This window comes from Schistocerca serialis, chromosome 1 (assembly GCF_023864345.2).
Source record: "Schistocerca serialis cubense isolate TAMUIC-IGC-003099 chromosome 1, iqSchSeri2.2, whole genome shotgun sequence".
NCBI lineage: Eukaryota > Metazoa > Arthropoda > Insecta > Orthoptera > Acrididae > Schistocerca > Schistocerca serialis.
Genome location: NC_064638.1, coordinates 258,856,578 through 258,882,029, shown reverse-complemented (window position 1 = coordinate 258,882,029; position 25,452 = coordinate 258,856,578). Strand labels below are relative to the sequence as shown.

The 25,452-nt window shown below is 44.2% G+C and overlaps 1 protein-coding gene across 1 annotated transcript in view; it reads right to left on the bottom strand.

The window, feature by feature from the left end:
• Positions 1 to 25,452, bottom strand: part of LOC126464665 (zinc finger protein 236) — an 864,481-nt gene that overhangs the window by 424,207 nt on the left and 414,822 nt on the right. The window contains exons 7-9 of the mRNA XM_050096252.1: positions 23,304 to 23,636; positions 16,726 to 16,940; positions 2,113 to 2,473 (exon numbers count right to left, since the gene is read on the bottom strand). Of these exons, the coding sequence (XP_049952209.1) occupies positions 2,113 to 2,473; positions 16,726 to 16,940; positions 23,304 to 23,636 (909 nt within the window). The remainder of the gene's footprint in view (positions 1 to 2,112; positions 2,474 to 16,725; positions 16,941 to 23,303; positions 23,637 to 25,452) is intronic.

Sequence of the window (25,452 nt, the reverse complement as noted above, 5' to 3'; positions counted from 1 at the left end):
GTCGCGGATCATGTATGACTGGAAATACTGGACAAGTATATAAGTGAAAATACATTTACCCACAGAATGAGACAAAACATACATATAACAGACCCAACGACTTATCGTAGTAGATAAGTAGAAGAACGACAAACATACTTTCGTGGCATTCATAGACGTAAAGTATGCCTTGGACAATGTTGACTGAACTACATTCGTTGACATTTTCAAGGTATCGGGGATAAAATGCAGGGAGCAAAAGATTATTTACACCTTGTACAGAAACCAGATTGCAGTTGTAAGAGTCGAAGGACATGAAAAGGAAGCAGTAGGTGACAATGGAGTAGGGCATGGCTGCAGCCTGTCGCCGATGTCACTCAGTCTGTACACAGAACAAGCCGTGAAGGAAACCAAGGAGAAATTTGGAATGCGAATTGAAGTTCAGGGACAATACACAAAAACTTTGACTTTTGCCGATAACACTGTAATTTTGTCAGAAAATGTAAAAGTCTTCGAACAGCAGCTGTACAGGATGGATAGTGTCTTGAAAAGGGGCTTAAGATGAACATCAATAAAAGTGAAACAAGGGTCATGGAATGTAGTCGAATTAAATGAAGCCACGCTGAGGGAAGCAGATTAGGAAACGAGGCACTAAATGTGGTGCTTGAGATTTGCTGTTTGGGCAGCAGAATAACTGGTAATAGCCGAAGTAGAAAGGAAATAAAATGCAATAGTAAGTAAACAATTTCCAAAAAAACAACATCTAATATAAATGTAAGTGTTAGGAAGTCTTTCCTGAAGGCCTTTCTGTGAACTGTAGTCTTTCATGGAAGTTAAACTTTCTTGTCCATATTCTAATCATGTTGTACTGTCTGTAGAGTACATAAATAAAAATTTCAATATCCATGAACATGTTATAAGACAAAAACGGAGTTCCATGTCCAGTGAACAATGACATCATATAAAATTTCAAAAATAAGACATATGACTCCTGAGAGGAAGCCCACTTATATTCACATAACATTGAGTATTACAAAAACTATTTCTGTTAATTTAATAAGGAAGCCCCGTAACCCAGTCTAGGATCTAACAGATATGCTCATGAGCCCAGGAGAGGAGCTGCAGGCGATGTCGTGCTGTTACGAAAGACACTCGCGTCAGTCGTCTGCTGCCGTATCCCACTAACACCGAATTTCGCCACAGTTCCCCAACGGATACGTTCGTCGTAAGTCCCACATTGATTTATACAGTTATTTCACATAGTCTTGCTTGCCTGTTAGCACTGACAAGCCTACACAAGCGCCGCTGCTGTCGGTCGTTAAGTGAAAGCCTTCGAGCACTGCGTTGTCCGTGCTGAGAAGTAACGCCTGAAATTTGGTGCTCTCAGCACACTCTTGACACTGTGGATCTCGGAATATAGAATTCCCTAACGATTTCCGAAATGGAACATCCAATTCGTCTAGCTACAACTACCATCCCGCCTTAAAATTCCCATCGTGCGGTCATAATCACATCGCAAACGTTTTGACATGAACCAACTGACTACAAATGACAGCTCAGCCAATGCTCTGTCCTTTGATGTCTCATGTACGCAATACTACCGCCAGTTGTATATGTACATATCGCAATTTAAAAAAAAGTTCAAACAATGGTTCAAATGGCTCTGAGCACTATGGGACTTAATATCTATGGTCATCAGTCCCCTAGAACTTAGAACTACTTAAACCTAACTAACCTAAGGACATCACACACATCCATGGCCGTGGCAGGATTCGAACCTGCGACCGTAGCGGTCACGCGGTTCCAGACTGTAGCGGCTAGAACCGCTCGGCCACATCGGCCGGGATATATCGCAATCCCATGACTTTTCTCACCTCAGTGTAGTATGGATAAAGCTTTCAGTTATGATACCTTTTTTCCGTGATCCTATTTTGGTTTAAACAATGTCTAACGCTACCCGAAGCTATGCTCAAGTTACCGTGGAAAACGTCATTAAAGTTCCTCTAGTACTTTTGGAGATTAGCCTGTTCAAACAGACAAGCAGACAGGCACGACAGTTTTACAGATTTATTGTTAGCATGGAGACTGCTGGCAGAAGAGTCGAGTAACGCTGGCCAGAGGTAGGCTACTCACCGTGTGGAATAAGAGATCGACCCGCGTGGAGCAGCGGTACGGGCACTGGCTGCACGCGTGTTCTTTGAGTAGCCCCTCCGATGCCGCGGACTCGACAGCGACTGCCGTGGACAACGGGTCGCGGTCTGCGGCGGAGGCAGGCGGAGACCCGGCCGCCTCCTCTGCGGCCTGCTGAGGTTCCTCGGCGACTTGCTGAGGAGGGTCCGCGTCTGCCACGGCCGACGCCGCCTCCGCTGCTTCCGGCTGCTGCTGGCTGCTCTGCTCTGCAGCAGCGCCCTGCGCGGGGAACGCGCACGCCTTGTCGCGCACGTGGCGGGCCAGCTGCTGCGCCAGGGCGAACTTCATGCCGCACATCGCGCACCTGGAACAGCGAAAGTCTAAGCTGGGATACACGTACGGACTCACACTTGTGATATGTCTGAGAGGTCGTGTAAATGACGCGCGGGATAGCCGTGCGGTCTAGGGAGCCTTGCATGGTTCTCGCGGCTGCTCCCGTCGGAGGTTCGAGTGCTCCCTCTGGCATGGGTGTGTGTGTGTTGTCTTTAGCGTAAGTTAGTTTAAGTTAGCTAAAGTAGTGTGTCAGCTTAGGGACCGATGACCTCAACAGTTTGGTGCTTCAGAACATACCACAAATTTCCAAATTTTCCGTATAAATGAAACTCTGGTGTTGTATGCACACTTTGCTTTTTTCAGTTCCCATCTGACATATGGAATTCTGCTACGGGGAAACTCACCTGCGTCTAAGGCCATTTTTAAATGGCAAAAAAGCCCATCATATACATTGCGCGGTTCACACTAGGAGAATCATGTGGACGCTACTTCAACGAAATGTATATTATTACAGTAGCTAGTTTATATAATTGTTCAAATGGTTCAAATGGCTCTGAGCACTATGGGACTTAACATCAGAGGTCATCATTCCCCTAGAACTTAGAACTACTTAAACCTAACTAACCTAAGGACATCACACACATCCATGCCCGAGGCAGGATTCGAACCTGCGACCGTAGCGGTCGCGCGGTTCCATATATAATTGTAGTTGTCTACCATATATCAAAGTGCAACGGCCTTGCCGCAGTGGTAACACCGGTTCCCGTCATATCACCTAAGTGCTGTCGGGCTTGGTTAGCAATTGGTTTAGTCACTGTTAGGTTCTGCCGAGTACTGTTCGCAAGTGTGGAGCACTCATCCCGTGTGATGCCAGTTGAGGAGCTGGAGCTACATCTACATCATACTATGCAAGCCACCTAATGGTGTGTGGCGGAGGGTACTATCGGTCCCACTACCTGATCCCTCCAACACTGTTCCACTCGCGAATTATGCGTGGGAAGAATGATTGTCGGTAAGCGTCTGTACTGGCTCTAATTTCTCGAATTTTCTCCTCGTGGTCAATACGCGAGACGTATGTGGATCGAAGTAATATGTTGTCTGAGTGCTTCTAAAAAGTACTGTCCCGAAATTTCAATAGTAAGTCTCTCAGTGATGCACAACGTCTGCCAGTGGAGTTTGTTTAGCATCTGCCTAACGCTCTCTCGCCAGCTAAACGACCCCGTGACGAAACGCGCCGCTCTTCGTTGGACCTTCTCTATCTTCTCTATCAGTCCTACCTGACAGGGGTCCCAGATAGATGAACAATACTCAGGAATCGGACGAACAAGCGTCTTATAAACCACTTCTCTCGTCGATGAGTTACATTTCCTTAAGATTCTTCCGATGAATCTGGGTACTGTGTGTCTGCTTTTCCCACTATCTCTTTTAGTTGGTCATTCCACTTAAGGTCGGTCTGGATAATTACGCCGAGATATTTTACAGCAGACGCTGTCTCTAGCTGTTTGTCATCAATAGTGTAGCTGTACAGTAGTGGATTTCTTTTCCTATGCATGCACAATATGTTACATTTATTTACGTTCAGGATCAACTGCCATAGTCTGCACCATTCATCAATTCTCTGCAGGTCGTTCTGCAAATTCTTACTATCTTCTGGCGTTACTACTTTGGTATACACAACTGCATCATCTGCGGATAGCCTTAAAGAGAATCCGACGCTTTCTAGTAGATCATTAACATTTATTGTGAAAAGCAACGGTCCTCTCACACTTCCCTGTGATACTCCGGATATTACCTTTACCTCTGTCAATTCAGTTCCGTTAAGAGCGACGTGTTGAGTTCTATCTGCAAGAAAGTCTTGAATCCAATCGCAGGTCTGCTGCGATACTCCGCAAGCTCGTATATTTTTCGTTAAACGGCACTGCGGGACGGTGTCAAACGCCTTACTGAAGTCAAGGAACACGGCATCAGCCTTAGCGCCGTTGTCCACTGCGCTGTAGATCTTATGGAGGAACAGAGAGGGCTGAGGTTCGCAGGGTCTCTGTTTGCGGAATCCACGTTGATTTTTATGTAAGAGCTGTTAATTTTCCAAAAACTCCATAGTTCTTGAGCATAAAACATGTTCCATAATTCTACTATAGATTTATGTCAACGGTATAGGTCTATAATTGTGTGGATGTGTCTTACGGCCTTTCTTAAAAACTGGAATGACCAGCGCTTTTTTACAGATTTACCTGATTGAGCAATAGCGACACCAGTCACAAAAACTCACAACGGCCAGGAGAGCGGTGTGCTGACCACATGCCCCTCCATACACACACCCGGTGACGCCTAAGTGCGAGGATGACACGGCGGCTGGTCGTAACGTTGGGCCTTCAAGGCTTGTCCGCTATTTTTTTTTAACTTTATGCACCAAATGCCTGAATAATTTTGACCTTAGGGTGTCAATACACCGTCATAGCACTAGACAGACACAAACAGAGAAGCCACAAGCCAGACTAGCAAAGGTCCGCAATCTTGGTTTCAACACTTTAACAAACTACCTAAAAATGCCCACTCAGAACTCCTGAGTACGTTTAAAGGCGCAGTAACAAAGTGGTTAAAAAGTAAAGCCTTCTATACAGTGAAGTAATTTGAAGAATGTACAATAGATGACTCGGAATTTTGAGATGGGACTATACAAAATTATAAATTGTAATATTTTATGAGGCTACTAGTGCAGTATATTCATTCACCTACCAGATCAGTATATTCATTCACGATGCCATACTGTATAAGGCAATACAGAGATAAAGTTTATTACAATTATTTGCAGATTACACAGGGTGGTCCACTGACAGTGACCGGCCCAAATATCTCACGAAATAAGCATCAAACGAAAAAACTACAAAGAACGAAACTCGTCTAGCTTGAATGGGGAAACCACATGGCGCTATGGTTGGCCCGCTAGATGGCGCTGCCTTAGGTCAAACGGATATCAACTGCGTTTTTTTAAATAGGAACCCCCATTTTTATTACATATTTGGGTAGTACGAAAAGAAATATGAATGTTTTAGTTGGACCACTTTTTTCGCTTTGTGATAGATGGCGCTGTAATAGTCACAAACGTATAAGTACGTGGTATCAATTAACATTCCGCCAGTGCGGACGGCATTTGCTTCGTGATACATTACCCGTGTTGAAATGGACCGTTTATCAATTGCGGAAAAGGTAGATATCGCGTTGATGTATGGGTACTGTGATCAAAATGCCCAACGGGCGTGTGCTATGTATGCTGCTCGGTATCCTGAACGACATCATCCAAGTGCCCGGATCTTTCGCTGGATAGTTACGTTATTTAAGGAAACAGGAAATGTTCAGCCACATGTGAAACGTCAACCACGTCCTGTAACAAATGATGATGCCCAAGTAGGTGTTTTAGCTGCTGTCGCGGCTAATCCGCACATCAGTAGCAGACAAATTGCGCGAGAATCGGGAATCTCAAAAACGTCGGTGTTGGGAATGATACATCAACATCGATAGCACCCGTACTATATTTCTATGCACCAGGAATTGCATGGCGACGACTTTGAACGTCGTGTACAGTTCTGCCACTGAGCACAAGAGAAATTACGGGACGATGACAGATTTTTTGCACGCATTCTATTTAGCGACGAAGCGTCATTCACCAACAGCGGTAACGTAATATGCACTAATGGGCAACGGAAAATCCACGATGGCTGCGACAAATGGAACGTCAGCGACCTTGGCAAGTTAATGTATGGTGCGGCATTATGGGAGGAAGGATAATTGGCCCCCATTTACACGATGGCAATCTAAATGGTGCAATGTATGCTGATTTCCTACGTAAAGTTCTACCGCTGTTACTACAAGATGTTTCACTGCATAACAGAATGGCGATGTACTTGCAACATGATGGATGTCCGGCACATAGCTCGTGTGCGGTTGAAGCGCTATTGAATAGCATATTTCATGACAGGTGAATTGGTCATCCAAGCACCATACAATGGCTCGCACGTTCACCGGTTCTGACTTCCCCGCATTTCTTTCTGTGGGGAAAGTATATTTGCTACCGTAATCCACCGACAACGCCTGACAAGATGCGTCAGCGCATTGTCAATGTATATGCGAACATTACTGAAGGTGAACTACTCGCTTTTGAGAGGAATGTCGTTACACGTATTGCCAAATGCATTGAGGTTGACGGACATCATTCTGAGCATGTATTGCATTGATGTGGTAATTACAGGTAATTACGCTGTAACAGCTTGCGTTCTCAGAAATTATAAGTTCACAAAGGCACATGTATCACATTGGAACAACCGAAATAAAATGTTCAAACGTACCTACGTTCTGTATTTTAATTTAAAAAACCTACCAGTTACTAACTGTTCGTCTAAAATTGTGAGCCATATGTTTGTGACTATTACAGCGCCATCTATCACAAAGCGAAAAAAGTGGTCAAACTAAAACATTCATATTTCTTTACGTACTACACGAATATGTAATAAAAAATGGAGGTTGTTATTTTTAAAAAAATGCAGCTGATATCCGTTTGACCTATGGCGGCGCCATCTAGCGTGCCTACCATATCGCCATCTGGTTTCCCCCTTCAAGCTAGACAAGTTTCATTCTTTGTAGTTTCTTCGTTTGACGCTTATTTCGTGAGATATTTGGTCCGGTCACGATCAATGGACCACCCTGTATAGAAACAAAACTATTAACGTGACTTGCTGATTCACTGTGGTCTACTCTATTAGGTTTGCAAAGAGTACTTCCCTAAAGTAGGTTCTCGGGTAAAAGTCGCCTTGTAATATAATTAAATAAGGATTCATGTAAAACCACTGTTATGTTGTAACTATAAGTGTATATAAATTTCATATGAGGACGCCGATTGCATTCAAGCTAGTTCAAAAGTGAAAAATATCCTATTCTATTCGTTCCCAACGCCTACCATCGACGAAGGTTGTGGTTCTGACGAAAAATTAAAGAAACTTGAAATCTATAGGCTGACCAGCTGTGCAACCATAACGTCATTGTGTTCGAGAAAATGAACTGATGGAGGGTGTGCCCCAGCTTGTAACATACGAGTATCATTTCGGACCATGTTCGTCGGCTTGTCGTCGTGACTGTTATGCACGCCAGCACTGTTTTCTGTGCATCTGGGCAAGATGGTCAACTTTTTCACAATCTTTGTAAACCCATTATGTTCGATGCATATTATGAATGCTTAAGAGCCAGTGCCTTTCCCATGAATGAACGTTTTTTTTCCAAGCAGCTCTTTGAAATAAAATTTTGAAAATCCTGGTAGGAAGCATCACTTTTCAAAGTAGTGTATCGAGTTCCGTAACTCACTTAGTCACTTCAAGCGCCGTCTAGTGGCATTTTGCAAATAGGACATGTCAGCTTGTCCAGTATAACGTGCTCCCTGTCGGAAAATGTGACTGAGTGTGCGTAACGGGAGCTGTCGGTTCCTTTGTGTACACAGGTACTGGTGAGCGACCGCATTGCGCTGATGCACAGTTAGCCTGGAGACACTGTAGCGCATAAAGAACATCTGAGCCAGACAAGCACTGCAGCGGACAGACTTACGTTATTTATAATAGTTGCAGAACAAAGTATTTTTATATAAAAAGTTGTGTTTCGCATCGTCATTGTGGAGCGAAATAAGGGGAGGGCAGTGAAATCTCTCACACCTTACACTCAAAACTTAAACGTTCCCTTGCAGGACCAGAATCATGCGTGCATTTTATTATGAACCAGCGCGGACGACCATAAAAGTACACAGTTCACTTGTAGGCTATAGTCCTGCTATGAAGTGAAATGGAACCTCAGACCAATACTGCAGGCTATATGGAAAGTGACAGACAGTCTGGTATCCCACCACCCTCCGGGGCGTCTCCACAACACCTTCGGACCGGAATCTCATTTACAGAACAAGTATTGGTTTTAGTGATGACTCCCGCTTCGAACTGAGCCCCAAAGAGCAGCGAATACGTGTCCAGAGACGCCCCAGACGGAGGTGGGACACTAACCAGACTGTCGCCCAATATATGGCCCGACAACCAGGAGTGATATCTGGGGTTTCATTTTATTACATAGCAGGACCTCTTTCGTTGTCACTCGCGGCATCCTTGCAGCAAAACGGTACGTCGACGACATTCTACACTATCAGTCAACGCCGTTTCGTTGCTCTTCATCGCTCAAAATGGTTCAAATGGCTCTGAGCACTATGGGACTTAACATCTGAGGTCATCAGTCTCGTAGAACTTAGAACTACTTAAACCTAACTAACCTAAGGACATCACACACATCCATGCCCGAGGCAGGATTCGAACGTGAGACCGTAGTGCTCTTCATGGCAACTAATCCTGGGCTTACATCTCAGAATATAATGCCCATCCGGACACGGTGTGAATTTCTAAAGCTTGTCTTCGTGCTTGCCAAACCCTACCTTCACCAGCAAGGTCGCCAGATCTATCCCCATATGGGAACGTTTGGAACATTAAGAGCAGGGCCCTATACCATCTTGGGGTTTTGACTATCTAACGTGCCAGCTGGACACAATTTGGTACGATATTCCTCCGCAGAAAATCCAAAAACTCTATCAGTCAGTGCCAAGTCGAATAGCTGCTTGCATAAGTGCCAGAGGTGGAGCAATGAATTATTGACTTGCTCAGCATATGAAGCTGTTTCTCTTGAACAAATCATCCAATTTTTGTGAAACTGTCATCATTTGTTTGTCTGTACACGTAAATATCTATCGATTCTACCGATTTCCGTACCATATGCATAATTCCTTCGCGGTGCGTCTTTTTTCTTGCCTTGCAGGCAATATTAATATCTTCTTTTTAGACGATGCAGACATCTATAATAAAATTCAGTCTCAAAGAAGCTGCAGAATATTCAGTCAGATGTTAATAAGATTTCATTGTAGTACTAAGATCGGTACCATGCTTTAAATTGTTGCGGCCACATGTAGTAAGCGTTGCTTCACGCAGTGGAGAATGGCAAAATAGAGGCACGCGGGCGACTGAGGCATTGCGAAGTAAGCACGCACAGATAGCCTGGCTGACAGCAGCAGTCTACCAACAGACTGACGCAAGGATGCACACAGACCGAGCGCCGAGCGAAGCCTGGAGAGTGCTGAGTATGGGGAAGTGAGGCCAGCATGCAATATACTGTGGGAGTAATAACAAGAAGCTAACACCGAGGGTAAAAAACGTCCTCCTGCCGGATATAAATAGTGGAGCGCAGGCAGCAACAGACAGAAGCCATTAGGAAGCAGTTCGGATCTGAGGACAGACGTGGTCTGTGTCCGAATGTTCAATCTTCGTAAGTGACGATTCCAGAAGTCTGTTCCAGCTCGCTGGAGTCATCCGTTCGCCGCCAGATGTCAACTTCAGCTCTGGAGGTCGGACCGAGATCGGTCGGCACCATGGCTGACTAACTACAGCGAGAACTTCCAGCACGACCGGCCGCAGCGCGGTCTTGGTCACAGGCGCCGCCGGGGACTGACGCCCAGACATCACGGCAACCTGGCCCCACGGCGCGTGGTCCGTCCATGACGGGACCTCACGGACATCGCGACTGATGGCTTCCCAGCCGCCGGTGCAGCAGGCGTCGGCAGCTGACCTCACGGCGACGCGGCTCCGTGGGCGTGCCCGTACTGGGGCGACGAGCGGCGACGAGTTCATCTCAATCACGGGGCATCCTGGCTGCAGCGGAGCACTGGTGGCCTGAGGCTCCTGAGTGCGATCAGCGGCGCGCGTTGCACGCATTGTCAGAGAATCTACACAGCAGCAGCCAGGCGGAGGGATCTGCAGGGCTGGGCAGCGACGACGAGGGAGAAATTGTAAAGAAAGTTCAATAAATAATTGTAAAAATCCAAGCCGTCTCAGTCTTTGGCGCAGCCACTGTGTCTGCTGCTAACAAGTGGTGGAGAAGTCGTAACAAAATGTTCAGAAATGTACAATTCTGATCATCACAAAAGGAAAAAGAATATCTCCTATGACTGCCATATCATCGAATCACACTTGGAACTGGTCAGCTCTTATGAATACCTGGGTGTAACACTTTTTTGGGATACGAGACGGAATGAGACCGAGTCGTGGGTAAAGCAGGTAGCTAACTTCCGTTTATTGGTAGATTACTAGCAAACTGTAATTAGTCAACAAAAGGAGATGGCTTACAATGCCTTCGTGCGACCCACTCTAGAATGTTGCTCAAGTGCGTGGGACTCGTACCAAACAGGACTAACAGGGGATACTGAAAGTATACAGAGAAGGGCAGCACAAATGGTCACAAGTTTGTTTGATCCGTGGGAAAGTGTTACAGAGACGCTGAAGAAACTGAACCGGCAGACTCTTGAAGATAGATGCAAAGTATGCGGAGAAAGTCTACTTAGAAAGTTCCACGAAACAGCTTTAAATGATGAATCTAGAAATATACTACAACTCCTACATTATCTCTCTCGTACGGGTCGTGAGGACACCATTAGCTAGCACGCACAGAGGCATTTAGTCGGTCAGTCTTCTCGTGCTTCCTACTAGAATGGAAAGGAAAGATATCTTATAACTGGTAAAATAGGAAGTGCCATCCGCCATGCACTTCTCAGTATCTTGCAGAACATGAATGTGCTAGGAGCGTTCCATAAGTAATGCAGCACTTTTTTCGGTGGAAATAATGCGAAATTTGTTGTGAAACACAGTGGAATATTCCCGCTTGAGCTCCTATACTTTTATGGAGCTCCGATAAGTGGCTCTGTGTAGCCTTTAAAATGGCGTCTGTAACGGAGGTGCGTTCCAAGCAGAGAGCTGTCATTGAGTTTCTTTTGGTGGAAAACCAGAGCATCGCATATATCTATGGGCGCTTGCAGAATGTCTACGGAGACGTGGCAGTGGGCGAAGTGTTCGTCATCATCGCAACAAGGTCGTGCAAATCTGTCCGATCTCCCGCTAGCCGGCTGGCCGCACACAGCTGTGACTCCTGTGATGTTGGAACGGGCGGACACTGTAATTCGAGGTGATCCACGGATCACAATCAAACACCTCGCTGCACAACGGGGCATTTGTGTTGGTAGTGCTGACACACTCGTCCACCAGTTGGAGTACTCAAAGATGTGCGCCCGCTGGGTTCCTAACAGTAGACCATAAACAGCAATGAAGGGCCATCTGTCTTTCATGTTACGAGGCTGATCGTGACAATTTTTTGTCCATCATCGTCGCAGGCAATGGAACAACGACAGTCCATCGAGTGGCGCCACACCACCTCTCCATCGAAGAAACAGTTCAAAGCCGCTCCCTCAGCTGGTAAATAGCGACGGTCGTCTGGGATTCTGAAGGGGCTATTCTGTTTGATTTCCTCTCTAATGGTGCAACTGTCAACACTGTACTGTGCTATTTTCAAAAAACTGAAGGAACGACTTCAACTCTTTCGTCATCACAAAAATGCAAATCACAACAAAGGGCCTCGCATAAATCTGCATACCAGAGAGGTGCTCACAAAACTTCATCGGACTGTTCTCCCTCACCAACCCTACAGCCTGGATCTCGGACCTTCCTACTTCTGTATCTCTGACCCCAAGCTGGAAGCATAACGTGGATGATGGGAAGGTTATTGATGCAGCAAGACGTTGGCTCTCACGTTGATCAGTGTGTGGTAACATATACCCGTGGTCTAGGGGTAGCGTCTTTGATTCATAATCAAAACGTCTTCGGTCCCGGGTTCGATCCCCGCCACTACCTAAATTTAGATAAATAATCAGCATTGGCGGTCGAAGACTTCCGGCATAAGAAGTCAGCCTCATTCTGACAACGGCCTTGTCAAAGAGGGCGGAGGAGCGGATGGAGGTTCAGGGCACTCTCTTGTCCTAGGGGTGGGAAATTGCCCCTAAAGGCGGAAGAATCAGCAATGATCAACGACATGAGGATGCAGAAGGCAATGGAAACCACTGCATTAAAGACACGTATCGTGTATCCAAAGGACATGTGGCCTGTAATGGAAGAAGTGTCATGATGATCTCTCCATTGGCAAAAGATTCCGGAATAGTCCCCCATTCGGATCTCCGGGAGGGGACTGCCAAGGGGGAGGTTACCATGAGAAAAAGATTGAATAATCTACGAAAGGATAACGTCCTACGAGTCGGGGAGTGGAATGTCAGAAGCTTGAACGTGGTAGGGAAACTAGAAAATCTGAAAAGGGAAATGCAAAGGCTCAATCTAGATATAGTACGGATCAGTGAAGTGAAGTGGAAGGAAGACAAGGATTTCTGGTCAGATGAGTATCGGGTAATATCAACAGCAGCAGAAAATGGTATAATAGGTGTAGGATTCTTTATGAATATGAAGGTAGGGCAGAGGGTGTGTTACTGTGAACAGTTCAGTGACCGGGTTGTTCTAATCAGAATCGACACCAGACCAACACCGACAACGATAGTTCAGGTATACATGCCGACGTCGCAAGCTGAAGATGAACATATAGAGAAAGTGTATGAGGATATTGAAAGGGTAATGCGGTATGTAAAGGGGGACGAAAATCTAATAGTCATGGGCGACTGGAATGCACTTGTAGGGGAAGGATAGAAGAAAAGGTTACAGGAGAATATGGGCTTGGGACAAGGAATGAAAGAGGAGAAAGACTAATTGAGTTCTGTAACAAGTTTCAGCTAGTAATAGCGAATACCCTGTTCAAGAATCACAAGAGGAGGAGGTATACTTGGAAAAGGCCGGGAGATACGGGAAGATTTCAATTAGATTACATCATGGTCAGACAGAGATTCCGAAATCAGATATTGGATTGTAAGGCGTACCCAGGAGCAGATATAGACTCAGATCACAATATAGTAGTGATGAAGCGTAAGCTGAAGTTCAAGACATTAGTCAGGAAGAATCAATACGCAAAGAAGTGGGATACGGAAGTACTAAGGAATGACGAGATACGTTTGAAGTTCTCTAACGCTATAGATACAGCAATAAGGAATAGCGCAGTAGGCAGTACAGTTGAAGAGGAATGGACATCTCTAAAAAGGGCCATCACAGAAGTTGGGAAGGAAAACATAGGTACAAAGAAGGTAGTTGCGAAGAAACCATGGGTAACAGAAGAAATACTTCAGTTGATCGATGAAAGGAGGAAGTACAAACATGTTCCGGGAAAATCAGGAATACAGAAATACAAGTCGCTGAGGAATGAAATAAATAGGAAGTGCAGGGAAGCTAAGACGAAATGGCTGCAGGAAAAGTGTGAAGACATCGAAAAAGATATGATTGTCGGAAGGACAGACTCAGCATACAGGAAAGTCAAAACAACCATTGGTGACATTAAAAGCAACGGTGGTAACATTAAGAGTGCAACCGGAATTCCACTGTTAAATTCAGAGGAGAGAGCAGATAGGTGGAAAGAATACATTGAAAGCCTCTATGAGGGTGAATATTTGTCTGATATGATAGAAGAAGAAACAGGAGTCGATTTAGAAGAGATAGGGGATCCAGTATTAGAATCGGAATTTAAAAGAGCTTTGGAGGACTTACGGTCAAATAAGGCAGAAGGGATAGATAACATTCCATCAGAATTTCTAAAATCATTGGGGGAAATGGCAACAAAACGACTATTCACGTTGGTGTGTAGAATATATGAGTCTGGCGATATACCATCTGACTTTCGGAAAAGCGTCATCCACACAATTCCGAAGACGGCAACAGCTGACAAGTGCGAGAATTATCGCACAATCAGCTTAACAGCTCATGCATCGAAGCTGCTTATAAGAATAATATACAGAAGAATGGAAAAGAAAATTGAGAATGCGCTAGGTGACGATCAGTTTGGCTTTAGGAAAAGTAAAGGGACGAGAGAGGCAATTCTGACGTTACGGCTAATAATGGAAGCAAATCTAAAGAAAAATCAAGACTTTTCATAGGATTTGTCGACCTGGAAAAAGCGTTCGACAATATAAAATGGTGCAAGCTGTTCGAGATTCTGAAAAAAAAGTAGGGGTAAGCTATAGGGAGAGACGGATCATATACAATAAGTACAACAACCAAGAGGGAATAATAAGAGTGGACGATCAAGAACGAAGTGCTCGTATTAAGAAGGGTGTAAGACAAGGCTGTAGCCTTTCGCCCCTACTGTTCAATCTGTACATCGAGGAAGCAATGATGGAAATAAAAGAAAGATTCAGGAGTGGAATTAAAATACAAGGTGAAAGGATATCAATGATACGATTCGCGGATGCCATTGCTATCCTGAGTGAAAGTGAAGAAGAATTAAATGATCTGCTGAACGGAATGAACAGTCTAATGAGTACACAGTATGGTTTGAGAGTAAATCGGAGAAAGACAAAGGTAATGAGAAGTAGTAGAAATAAGAACAGCGAGAAACTTAACATCAGGATTGATGGTCACGAAGTCAATGAAGTTAAGGAATTCTGCTACCTAGGCAGTAAAATAACCAATGACGGACGGAGCAAGGAGGACATCAAAAGCAGACTCGCTATGGCAAAAAAGGCATTTCTGGCGAAGAGAAGTCTACTATTATCAAATACCGGCCTTAATTTGAGGAAGAAATTTCTGAGGATGTACATCTGGAGTACAGCGTTGTATGGTAGTGAAACATGGACTGTGGAAAAACCGGAACAGAAGAAATCGAAGCATTTGAAATGTGGTGCTACAGACGAATGTTGAAAATTAGGTGAACTGATAAGGTAAGGAATGAGGAGGTTCTACGCAGAATCGGAGAGGAAAGGAATATGTGGAAAACACTGATAAGGAGAAGGGACAGGATGACAGGACATCTGCTAAGACATGAGGGAATGTCTTCCATGGTACTAGAGGGAGCTGTAGAGGTCAAAAACTGTAGAGGAAGACAGAGATTGGAATACGTCGAGCAAATAATTGCGGACGTAGGTTGCAAGTGCTACTCTGAGATGAAGAGGTTAGCACAGGAAAGGAATTCGTGGCGGGCCGCATCAAATCAGTCAGTAGACTGATGACAAAAAAAAAAAAAATGCGGCCATACAGGTACTCCCAGTAAGGTGGCGTAAGGTCGTCGCATTGAACGGATATCATGTTGAAAAATAAGATATTGTAGCCATAGGAGTGGGAAGTATTACGGTGTACTGGAATCCTGAATGAAATCGACCTGCTTTCAGTAAAAAAAAGTGTTGCATTACTTACTACAATTACTTATTGCATTACTTATTACAATGTTGACTGGAATACGCTCTTTCAAATTCTGAAGGTGGCAGGGGTAAAATACAGGGAGCGAAAGGCTATTTATAATTTGTACAGAAACCAGATGGCAATTATAAGAGTCGAGGGACATGAAAGGGAAGCAATGATTGGGAAGGGAGTGAGACAGGGTTGTAGTCTCTCCCCGATATTATTCAATCTGTATATTGAGCAAGCAGTGAAGGATACAAAAGAAAAATTCGGAGTAGGTATTAAAATTCAGAGAGAAGAAATAAAAACTTTGAGGTTCGCCGATGACATTGTAATTCTGACTGAGACAGCAAAGGACTTGGAAGACTAGTTGAACGGAATGGATAGTGTCTTGAAAGGAGGATATAAGATGAACATCAACAAAAGCAAAACGAGGATAATGGAATGTAGCCGAATTACGTCGGGCGATGCTGAGGGAATTAGATTAGGAAATGAGACACTTAAAGTAGTAAAGGAATTTTGCTATTTGGGGAGCAAAATAACTGATGATGGTCGAAGTAGAGAGGATATAAAATTTAGACTGGGAATGGCAAGGAAAGCGTTTCTGAAGAAGAGAAATTTTTTTACATCGAGTATAGATTTAAGCGTCAGGAAGTGGTTTCTGAAAGTACTTGTATGGAGTGTGACCATGTATGGAAGTGAAACATGGACGATAAATAGTTTGGACAAGAAGAGAATAGAAGCTTTTGAAATTAGTGCTACAGAAGAATGCTGAAGATTAGATGGGAGAAGAGGAGTTTGTGGCACAACTTGACTAGAAGAAGGGATCGGTTGGTAGGACATGTGTTGAAGCATCAAGGGATCACCAATTTAGTATTGGAGGGCAGCGTGGAGGGTAAAAATCGTAGAGGGAGACCAAGAGATGAATACACTAAGCAGATTCAGAAGGATGTAGGTTGCAGGAGGTACTGGGAGATGAAGAAGCTTGCACAGGATAGAGTAGCATGGAGAGCTGCATCAAACCATTCTCAGGACTGAAGACCACCACAACAACAACATACTTATTGGACGCACCCCGCTTCTGTGCTTAAGACCCCACCCACGTGTAGAGGCCAGAGTGCAGAGTACTCACGCGCTCATGAGGTTGGGGTGGACGGCGCGGATGTGCTGCTGGAGGCTGGGCAGCCCGTCCACGGTGAGCGGGCAGTAGTGGCAGCGGCGGGGGCCCGCCAGGTGCTGGATGGCCGTGTGGCGGTGCCGCGTGGAGCGCCGATGCGCCAGCGCCTCCGCGCTGCTGCCGAACTCCAGCGAGCACGCCGAGCAGAAGAACAGCTCCCGGCCGTGCGCCTGCGCAGACCGACATCGACACCTGCATGGTAGGCTTTCAGGGGTAATGCCACCTGCTACCTGAGACGACATCCTCCCTTGGGCGACATTGTCAAACGAGAGATTGATACGTTATTAACAGACATTTCCTCAACAGCTGTCTATGAGATAACTTACCGGTTAGGAGTATTTTTATTAGTGATATGCCGTCTCCAGTGAAAATATTTTCTGTTTTAAACCAATGCGTTTCGGAAGTATCACCCCATTCTCACGGACTACAACTGAGGGTTATATTTGCCTCCTCAGTTAATGACTCAGTAGCAAATGTACCACACAGTAGCTACTTTCCCGCGAAAAAGCGACTCAGAGAAAACACAATTAAGCTGACGTGAATGAACTACTGGCCTTTAAAATTGCTACACCACGAAGATGACGTGCTACAGAGTCGAATTTTAACCGACAGGAAGAAGATGCTGTGATATGCAAATAATTAGCTTTTCAGAGCATTCACACAAGGTTGGCGCCGGTGGCGACACCTACAACGTGCTGACATGAGGAAAGTTTCCAACCGATTTCTCATACACAAACAGCAGTTTACCGCCGTTGCCTGGTGAAAAGTTATTGTGATGCCTCGTGTAAGGAGGAGAAATGCGTACCATCACGTTTCCGACTTTGATAAAGGTCGGATTGTAGCCTATCCCGATTGCGGTTTATCGTATCGCGACATTGCTGCTCGCGTTGGTCGAGATCCAATGACTGTTAGCAGAATATGGAATCGATGGGTTCAGGAGGGTAATACGGAACGCCGTGCTGGATCCCAACGGCCTTGTGGCCGGCCGGAGTGGCCGTGCGGTTCTGGGCGCTACAGTCTGGAGCCGAGCGACCGCTACGGTCGCAGGTTCGAATCCTGCCTCGGGCATGGATGTGTGTGATGTCCTTAGGTTAGTTAGGTTTAATTAGTTCTAAGTTCTAGGCGACTGATGACCTCAGAAGTTATGTCGCATAGTGCTCAGAGCCATTTGAACCAACCAACGGCCTTGTATTACTAGTAGTCGGGATGACAGGCATCTTATCCGCACGGCTATAACGGATCGTGCAGCCACGTCTCGATCCCTGAGTCAACAGATGGGGACGTTTGCAAGACAACAACCATCTGCACGAACAGTTCGACGACGTTTGCAGCAGCATGGACTATCAGCTAGGAGACCATGGCTGCGGTTACCTTTGACGCTGCATCACAGACAGGAGCGCCTGCAATGGTGTACTCAACGACGAACATGGGTGCACGAATGGCAAAACGACATTTTTTTTTTTCAGATGAATCCAGGTTCTGTTTACAGCATAATGCTGGTGGCGGCCGTGTTTGGCGACATCGCAGTGAACGCACATTGTAAACGTGTATTCGTCAACGCCATACCGGCGTATCACTCGGCGTGAGAGTATGAGGTGCCACTGGTTACACGTCTCGGTCACCTCTTGCTCGCATTGTCGGCGCTTTGAACAGTGGACGTTACATTTCAGACGTGTTACGACCGGTGGCTCTACCCTTCATTCGATCCCTCCGAAACCCTACATTTCAGCAGGATAACGCACGACCGCATGTTGCAGGTCCTGTACAGGCCTTTCTGGATACAGAAAATGTTCGACTGCTACCCTGGCCAGAACATTCTCACCAACTGAAAACATCTGGTCAATGGTGGCCGAGCAACTGCCTCGTCACAATACGCCAGTCATTACTCTTGATGAACAGTGGTATCGTGTTGAAGCTGCATGGGCAGCTGTACCTGTACATGCCATCCAAGCTCTGTTTGACTCAATGCCCAGGCGTATCAAGGCCGTTATTACGGCCAGAGGTGGTTCTTCTGGGTACTGATTTCTCAGGATCTATGCACCCAAATTGCGTGAAAATGTAATCACATTTCAGTTCTAGTATAATATATTTGTCCAATGAATACCCGTTTATCATCTGCATTTCTTCTTGGTGTAGCACGTTTAATGGCCAGTAGTGTAGTTCCCTCCCGCCGGAGGTTCGAGTCCTCCCTCAGGCATGCATTTATAATGTAACACTTTTATGACTGTATTACATTAAAATTTGTGTGAATCTAGAGTGTATTAAAGAATCAGAGCTCGTAATATCACTGTTTGCATAACAGGTGAGTTTAAACAAAGTTATTCAAATCAGTGACAGTTAAAAATTTTTTACATTCTTGCACATGATTTCTCATGCTTACTAGCACAGTGTCTGACTAAAACTACTCGTCACAATTTTTGTTACGTATATTGACAAATACATAATTTATATATTTGACTGTCTTATGAATCAGTATTATCAATTTAAAGTTGCAGTTGTAGTTCAAAAACGCGTTGTACTTAAACAGTAAAATAAAATAATTTAACTGAATATTGCGTATAACTAATAAAAACATTCCTAAATTACTCGCCACAATTTTTGCTATTTTCATTGATATGTATATAATTTATACATTAGAGTACCCTATGAATCAATATTATCATGGCAATATCATAGCTGAAGTTCCAAAACATGTTGGACTAAAAGAACAAGATGAATTATTTTCACTGAAGATATGCACCATTAGTAAAAATATTCCTAAATTAATTGTTACGATTTTTCCAATTTCTGTTGATGAATACATAACGTATACATTTGAATATCTCGTGAATCAATATTATCACGGTAGGGCTGGAGTTGTTCCAAAAAACATTGGACTAAAACATTAAAATAAAATGTTTTCAGTGAAGATGTATTGCTAGAAAACATTTCTAACCTATGAGATTGCTAATTTACAACTAACTCTGAAGAAGACACATTGACATATACAGTAAACTTACAATATGTTTTACACTGTGAAAGTTAGAAGCTAGATATATAGATAGACAGGTAAACAGACAGATAGATCGAGAGATGGATTTGCTTTTCCTGCCACACATCCATAGTCAGGAGATCCTCTAAGACGCGCAGTACATCCTAAAACCAAATGCATAATATATATTTACAACAGAAGAGATACGCAAATTGTAATTCCACATATTCACAGGGAAAAATCCTTAAGAAAATAGAACACACCAAAAATCTAAAACATTTTGCCATTTAAAATTTTAAACCAAAATTGTCATAAACTGGCCAATGCACAAACAGTTGCAATGCTTACTTATACAGACTGCATTACTGTGTTGCAGATGTGCAGAACACACATTATTAATAATACATACAACAATAGTACTATCAAATCAGTTATCAACACTTGTAAAAGACCATGCATTTTAAATACCTAGCATCCAGTCACCTCAAACTGTGAAGACCATTCTGAAACCCAGCAGATACGCAGGCTCAAGTAGAGACAGGCGACAGTTGACATCTGAGATAAATATAAATTCCAACATATATGCAGCATAAATACAAAGAAAGAGAGACGTCAGTTGGATCTGCAAAGAAATTAGTCAATAAGGTAGGCGATGGAGACCGATAAATCCTTGAGGATTTGTACTTTACTAGTCGTTAAACTTCTTATGGCTGTATGCAAGTTTTGAAAATAAGTGTTACTGCATGATGAAACCCTACCTGCGCTAAGTAGGTGACTTCTGATCTTTATACAGGGTGTCACAAGAGCAATGGTCAACATTATGGATATGACGAGAATGATCATTCGAAACAAAAAGTCTTGTAAACGTGGGCTCTACATGGCACACTTTAAGAACTATGAGCACTTTATCTTCGATACGTTAAAACAAGTCCCTTCTGCTACAAGTTCTTTGCTTTCCATATTTTGAGAGGGTGTAGTGTGGACCACAACAAGAAAAAGTGTCTAGTAAACATGAGCTCTAAAATACCTTATCAGCTACGAGCACACGTTAGTAGAGAAGATGTGTTTCACTGTAGCGAAGATCAACAAGTGCTATTACCTCTTAAAGTATGCACTTTAAAGCACCTGTTTATACTTTTTTTGCTTCGAATGATCGTTTCTGTAATATCCTTGCATATTCATCATTTCTTCTGAGAAGCACTGTATACACTACCCTCATTTCTAGTATTGATTCCATGAACTAAACTGTTAGTTTCAAAAACAGATATCTAATTTGTGACAAATTTCATTAAATAATAAATGTACTGGGAAGCAGTATTTAGTTACCCAGTTCATTGAACAGGCATCTGCAATACATTCTTACAAATAATTTATATTACACGATAATGCAACCGCACGACTTTAGTCTGAAATGATGAGCTACCCCACACATGCTCCCATATTATGGAAAGAAAATACACAAAGTGCGCTAACTTTTTTATTTTTATGTCATATATGTCTGATAACATCCGCACTGCATATACATAATTCTTTACGCTTTTCCTGTGGTATGCTCGTCCCTGCTAAATTTATCATCAAGTCGTTATCCCAAGAATTTAATACTGTCAACCACTTTATTTGCTCATCACCACAATATAGACATAAGCTGAGTGAAAGTCTTATAAGCTTTGAACTGCATATAATGTGGGTTTTCGGAAGTTTCGCTAAGTGGAGGCAGACAAAATATGACAGCTGAACAGAAGAATGATTTGTTGCTCAGCATTAGATCTTACTGCAATGAGATAACATTTTACACTCTAGCGCTTTTAGAATGCTTCTGAACACCTATAGCTGTAGAAATAAGAGACTGAAAATGTAAAATAAAAGTCTTACTTTCTCAAGAACTTCATACACCGTATCACTTCACAAGATATTATCTGGTCCAAACTCGTAGTTTCCTAGTGACAGAGAATAAATCTGTCTATAACCATGTTCCGATATTCTCATATAGTTAAATTACCATCACCTAGTGTACTCATTATACCATGTAATAACTGAAATGACACAGAATTCGTATTGGTACAAAGTCGCTTGTAATCTAGCAAAGATTTATTTGTATCCAACCACTATTCGTGTTTTGTATTCACACTGTATTCTCTGTGTAAGCTACTAGCATCAAATCAGCTGATTGTTTCATTAATACTACTTCTGGTTAGTCCAGTGGCTTCGCTCTTTACACCAACTGAAATGTCAGTTTGCATGATGACACCAATGTATTGCTTAAGAGGGCCTGCTCGACCATAGTATCCCATTTTTTAAAACTTTCTATACACAATCATAGTGCTAGCTGGACTGCTGGTAGCACTCTGGTACTGATGAATGACTCATCCTGCCGATCTCATGCAATTTTTTTTTCTTTACAACCACCTTCCACAATGTTCTACACTCCCTGTCTGTCAGTACATAGGGTCTGCCTGGTCTTCATTTAGCCATAATTGTTGCTATGCATTTCCACCTCACAGCCACATCACCAAAAGTTGATCTGGGCATCGTTAAGAGGGTTCAAATGTCCCTGATGGATCTGTTACTCAATTGACATCCAATGACTAATCTAATACCCTCAGGATCTCATGATTTAAGTCGACTACAATCCATTATCCTCGTTTTGCTTTTGTTAATGATCATCTTATGTCATCCTTTCAAGACAGTGTCCATTCCGTTCAACTGCTCTTCCAAGTCCTTTGCTATCTCTGACAGAATTACAATGTCATCGGCGAACCTCAAAGTATTTATTTCTTCTCCATGGATTTTAATACCTACTCCGAATTTTTCTTTTGTTTCCTTTGCTGCTTGCTCAATATACAGATTGAATAACATTGGGGAGAGGCTACAACCCTGTCTCACTCCCTTCCCAACCACTGCTTCCCTTTCATGTCCCTCGACTCTTATAACTGCCATCTGGTTTCTGTACAAATTGTAAATAGCCTCTCGCTCCCTGTATTTTACCCCTGCCACCTTCAGAATTTGAAAGACAGTATTCCAGTCAACATTGTGAAAAGCTTTCTCTAAGTCTACAAATGCTAGAAACGTAGGTTTGCCTTTCCTTAATCTAGCTTCTGAGATAAGTCATAGGATCAGTATTGCCTCACGTGTTCCAATGTTTCTACGGAACCCAAACTGATCTTCCCCGATGTTGGCTGCTACCAGTTTTTCCAGTCATCTGTAAAGAATTCGCTTTATTATTTCGCAGCTGTGACTTATTAAACTGATAGTTCGGTAATTTGCACATCTGTCAACACCTGCTTTCTTTAGGATATCGTTAGTATAAATGCTGCATAGCTTGGGATCCAGGACAGAACTCTGGGGTTCCCCTGCATCTCTTGGCTTAATGATACTTTTTCACTAGTCTGATGTAAGAAAAAATTTCCTATTGCCTAAGAAAGTCGTCAGAGTTTTGATTATGTGAAGGGGATATCTGATTAATGTAGCTTGTGTATTGTGCCATCGTGTCAAACACGACCGAGGGCCTCCTCCACATCTAAAGCTTTCTGTATTACAGCTGCAGTGGTGGGGGGCGGCTCACCTTCTTGACGTGTCGCTGAAGCTCGGCCCACGACTGGCAGCGCAGGCTGCACTGGGCGCAGCTGCGGAGGCCCGGCCTGGCCACCCTCTGCATCAGCCGCAGCGCGCAGAAGTGGCCGCGGCGGCGGGCGTGCGCCAGCACCTGCGCGCGCAGCTGGAACCGCCGGCCGCAGTCGGCGCACCAGGGCAGGCGGCGGCGCCGCAGCTCGACGGGCAGCGAGCCGGCGGCCGCCGCCACCAGCTCGCCGTGCGCCTGCGAGCGTAGGTGCCCCAGCAGGGCGGCCGCGCTGTCGCACGAGGCGCGGCACAGCGAGCACCAGTAGTCGCCCTGCAACTGTGCGGCACCCCTCTCACATCACCCTCTCGTTCACGATTTAACCCTTTATCAGAAAAAGTTTTGAGTTCATTAATTATACTGAAGGCGCATACGTATTCAAATACGTGGCTGCGCAGGGTAGCCGCGTGGTTCAAATGGCTCTAAGCACCACGGGAGTTAACATCTGAGGTCATCGTCCCCTAGACTTAGAACTACTTAAACCTAACTAACCTAAAGACATCACACACATCCATGCCCGAGGCAGCATTCGAACCTCCGACCGTAGCAGCAGCGTGGTTCCGGACTGAAGCGCCTAGAACTGGTCGGCCACAGCGGCTGGCTAGCTGCACGGGCTAAGGCGTCTTGTCATGGTCCGTGGGGCTCCCTCTGTCGGAGGTTCGAGTCCACCCTCGGGGAATGGTTGTGTGTGTGTGTGTGTTGTCCCAGCATAAGTTAGTTTAAGTTAGACTAAATAGTGTGTAAGCTTAGGTACCAATGATCTCAGCAGTTTCGTCCCATAAGATCTTACCCCAAATTTCCAAATTTTTTCAACAGAGATACGTAAACAAGAAGTATATGATGCTGCAGTCGGCAACATCTATATAAGACAAATGTCTAGCGCAACTGCTAGATCTGTTACTGCTGCTACAATCGCAAGTTATAAAGATTTAAGTGAGTTTGAATGTGGTGTTATAGTCGGCATACGAGCGATGGGACACAGCATCTCTGAGATAGCGATAAAAATGGGGATTTTCCCATACGACTGTTCCACGAGTGTACTGTGAATATGAGGAATCAGGTAAAACATAAAATATCCGATATCGCTGCAGCTGGAAAAAGGTCCTGCAACGACGACTGAAGAGAATCGTCCAATGTGACTGAACAGCAACCCTTCCGCAAATTACTGCACCTTTCAATTCTGGGCCATCAACAAGTGTCAGCGTGTGGAACATTCAACGAAACATCATCGATATGGGCTTTCGGATCTGAAGGTCCAATCCTGTAAACTTGATGACTGCATTACACAAAGCTTTACGCCTCTCCTGGATTCATCAACATTGACATTGGTCTGTTGATGACTGGAAACATGATGCCCAGTCAGACGAGTCTCGTTTCAAATTGTATCGAGCAGATAGACCTTTACACATATGGAGACAACCTCATGAATCCATGGACCCTGCATGTCAGCAGGCGACCGTTCTAGGTGGTAGAGGCTATGTAATGGTGTGGGGCATGTGCAACTGGGGTGATATGGTCCCCTGATACATCTAGATACGACTCTGATAGGTGACATACACGTAAGCACCCTGTCTGATTACCTGCATCCATTCATGTCCATTGTGCATTCCGATGGACTCTGGCAATTCCAGCAGGACAATGCGACACCCCATACGTCCATAATTGCTACAGAGTGGTTCCAGGAACACGCTTCTGAGTTAAACACCTCCGATGGTCACCAGACTACCCAGAACATTATTGAATCTACCTGGGATGCCTTGAAACCTGCTGTTCAGAAAAGATCTTCACTTTCTCGAACTCTTACGGATTTACAAACAACCCTGCAGAATTCATGGTGGCTGTCAACTCTCTCCAGCACTACTTCAGATGTTAGTCGAGTCCATGCCACGTGGTGTTGCAGCACTTTTGCATGCTTGCGGGGGCCTACATGACATTAGGCACATGTTCCATTTCTTTATGTCTGTAGTGTGTATGTAGTGGGTTTGTCCGTAAGTTCATAGCATTTTCCATAAGTTTAATATACACAACAGTTACATGTAACAGAGACTGTGGCCGTCAATAATATATCTCCTTTACTATTTACAATGCCAATGCT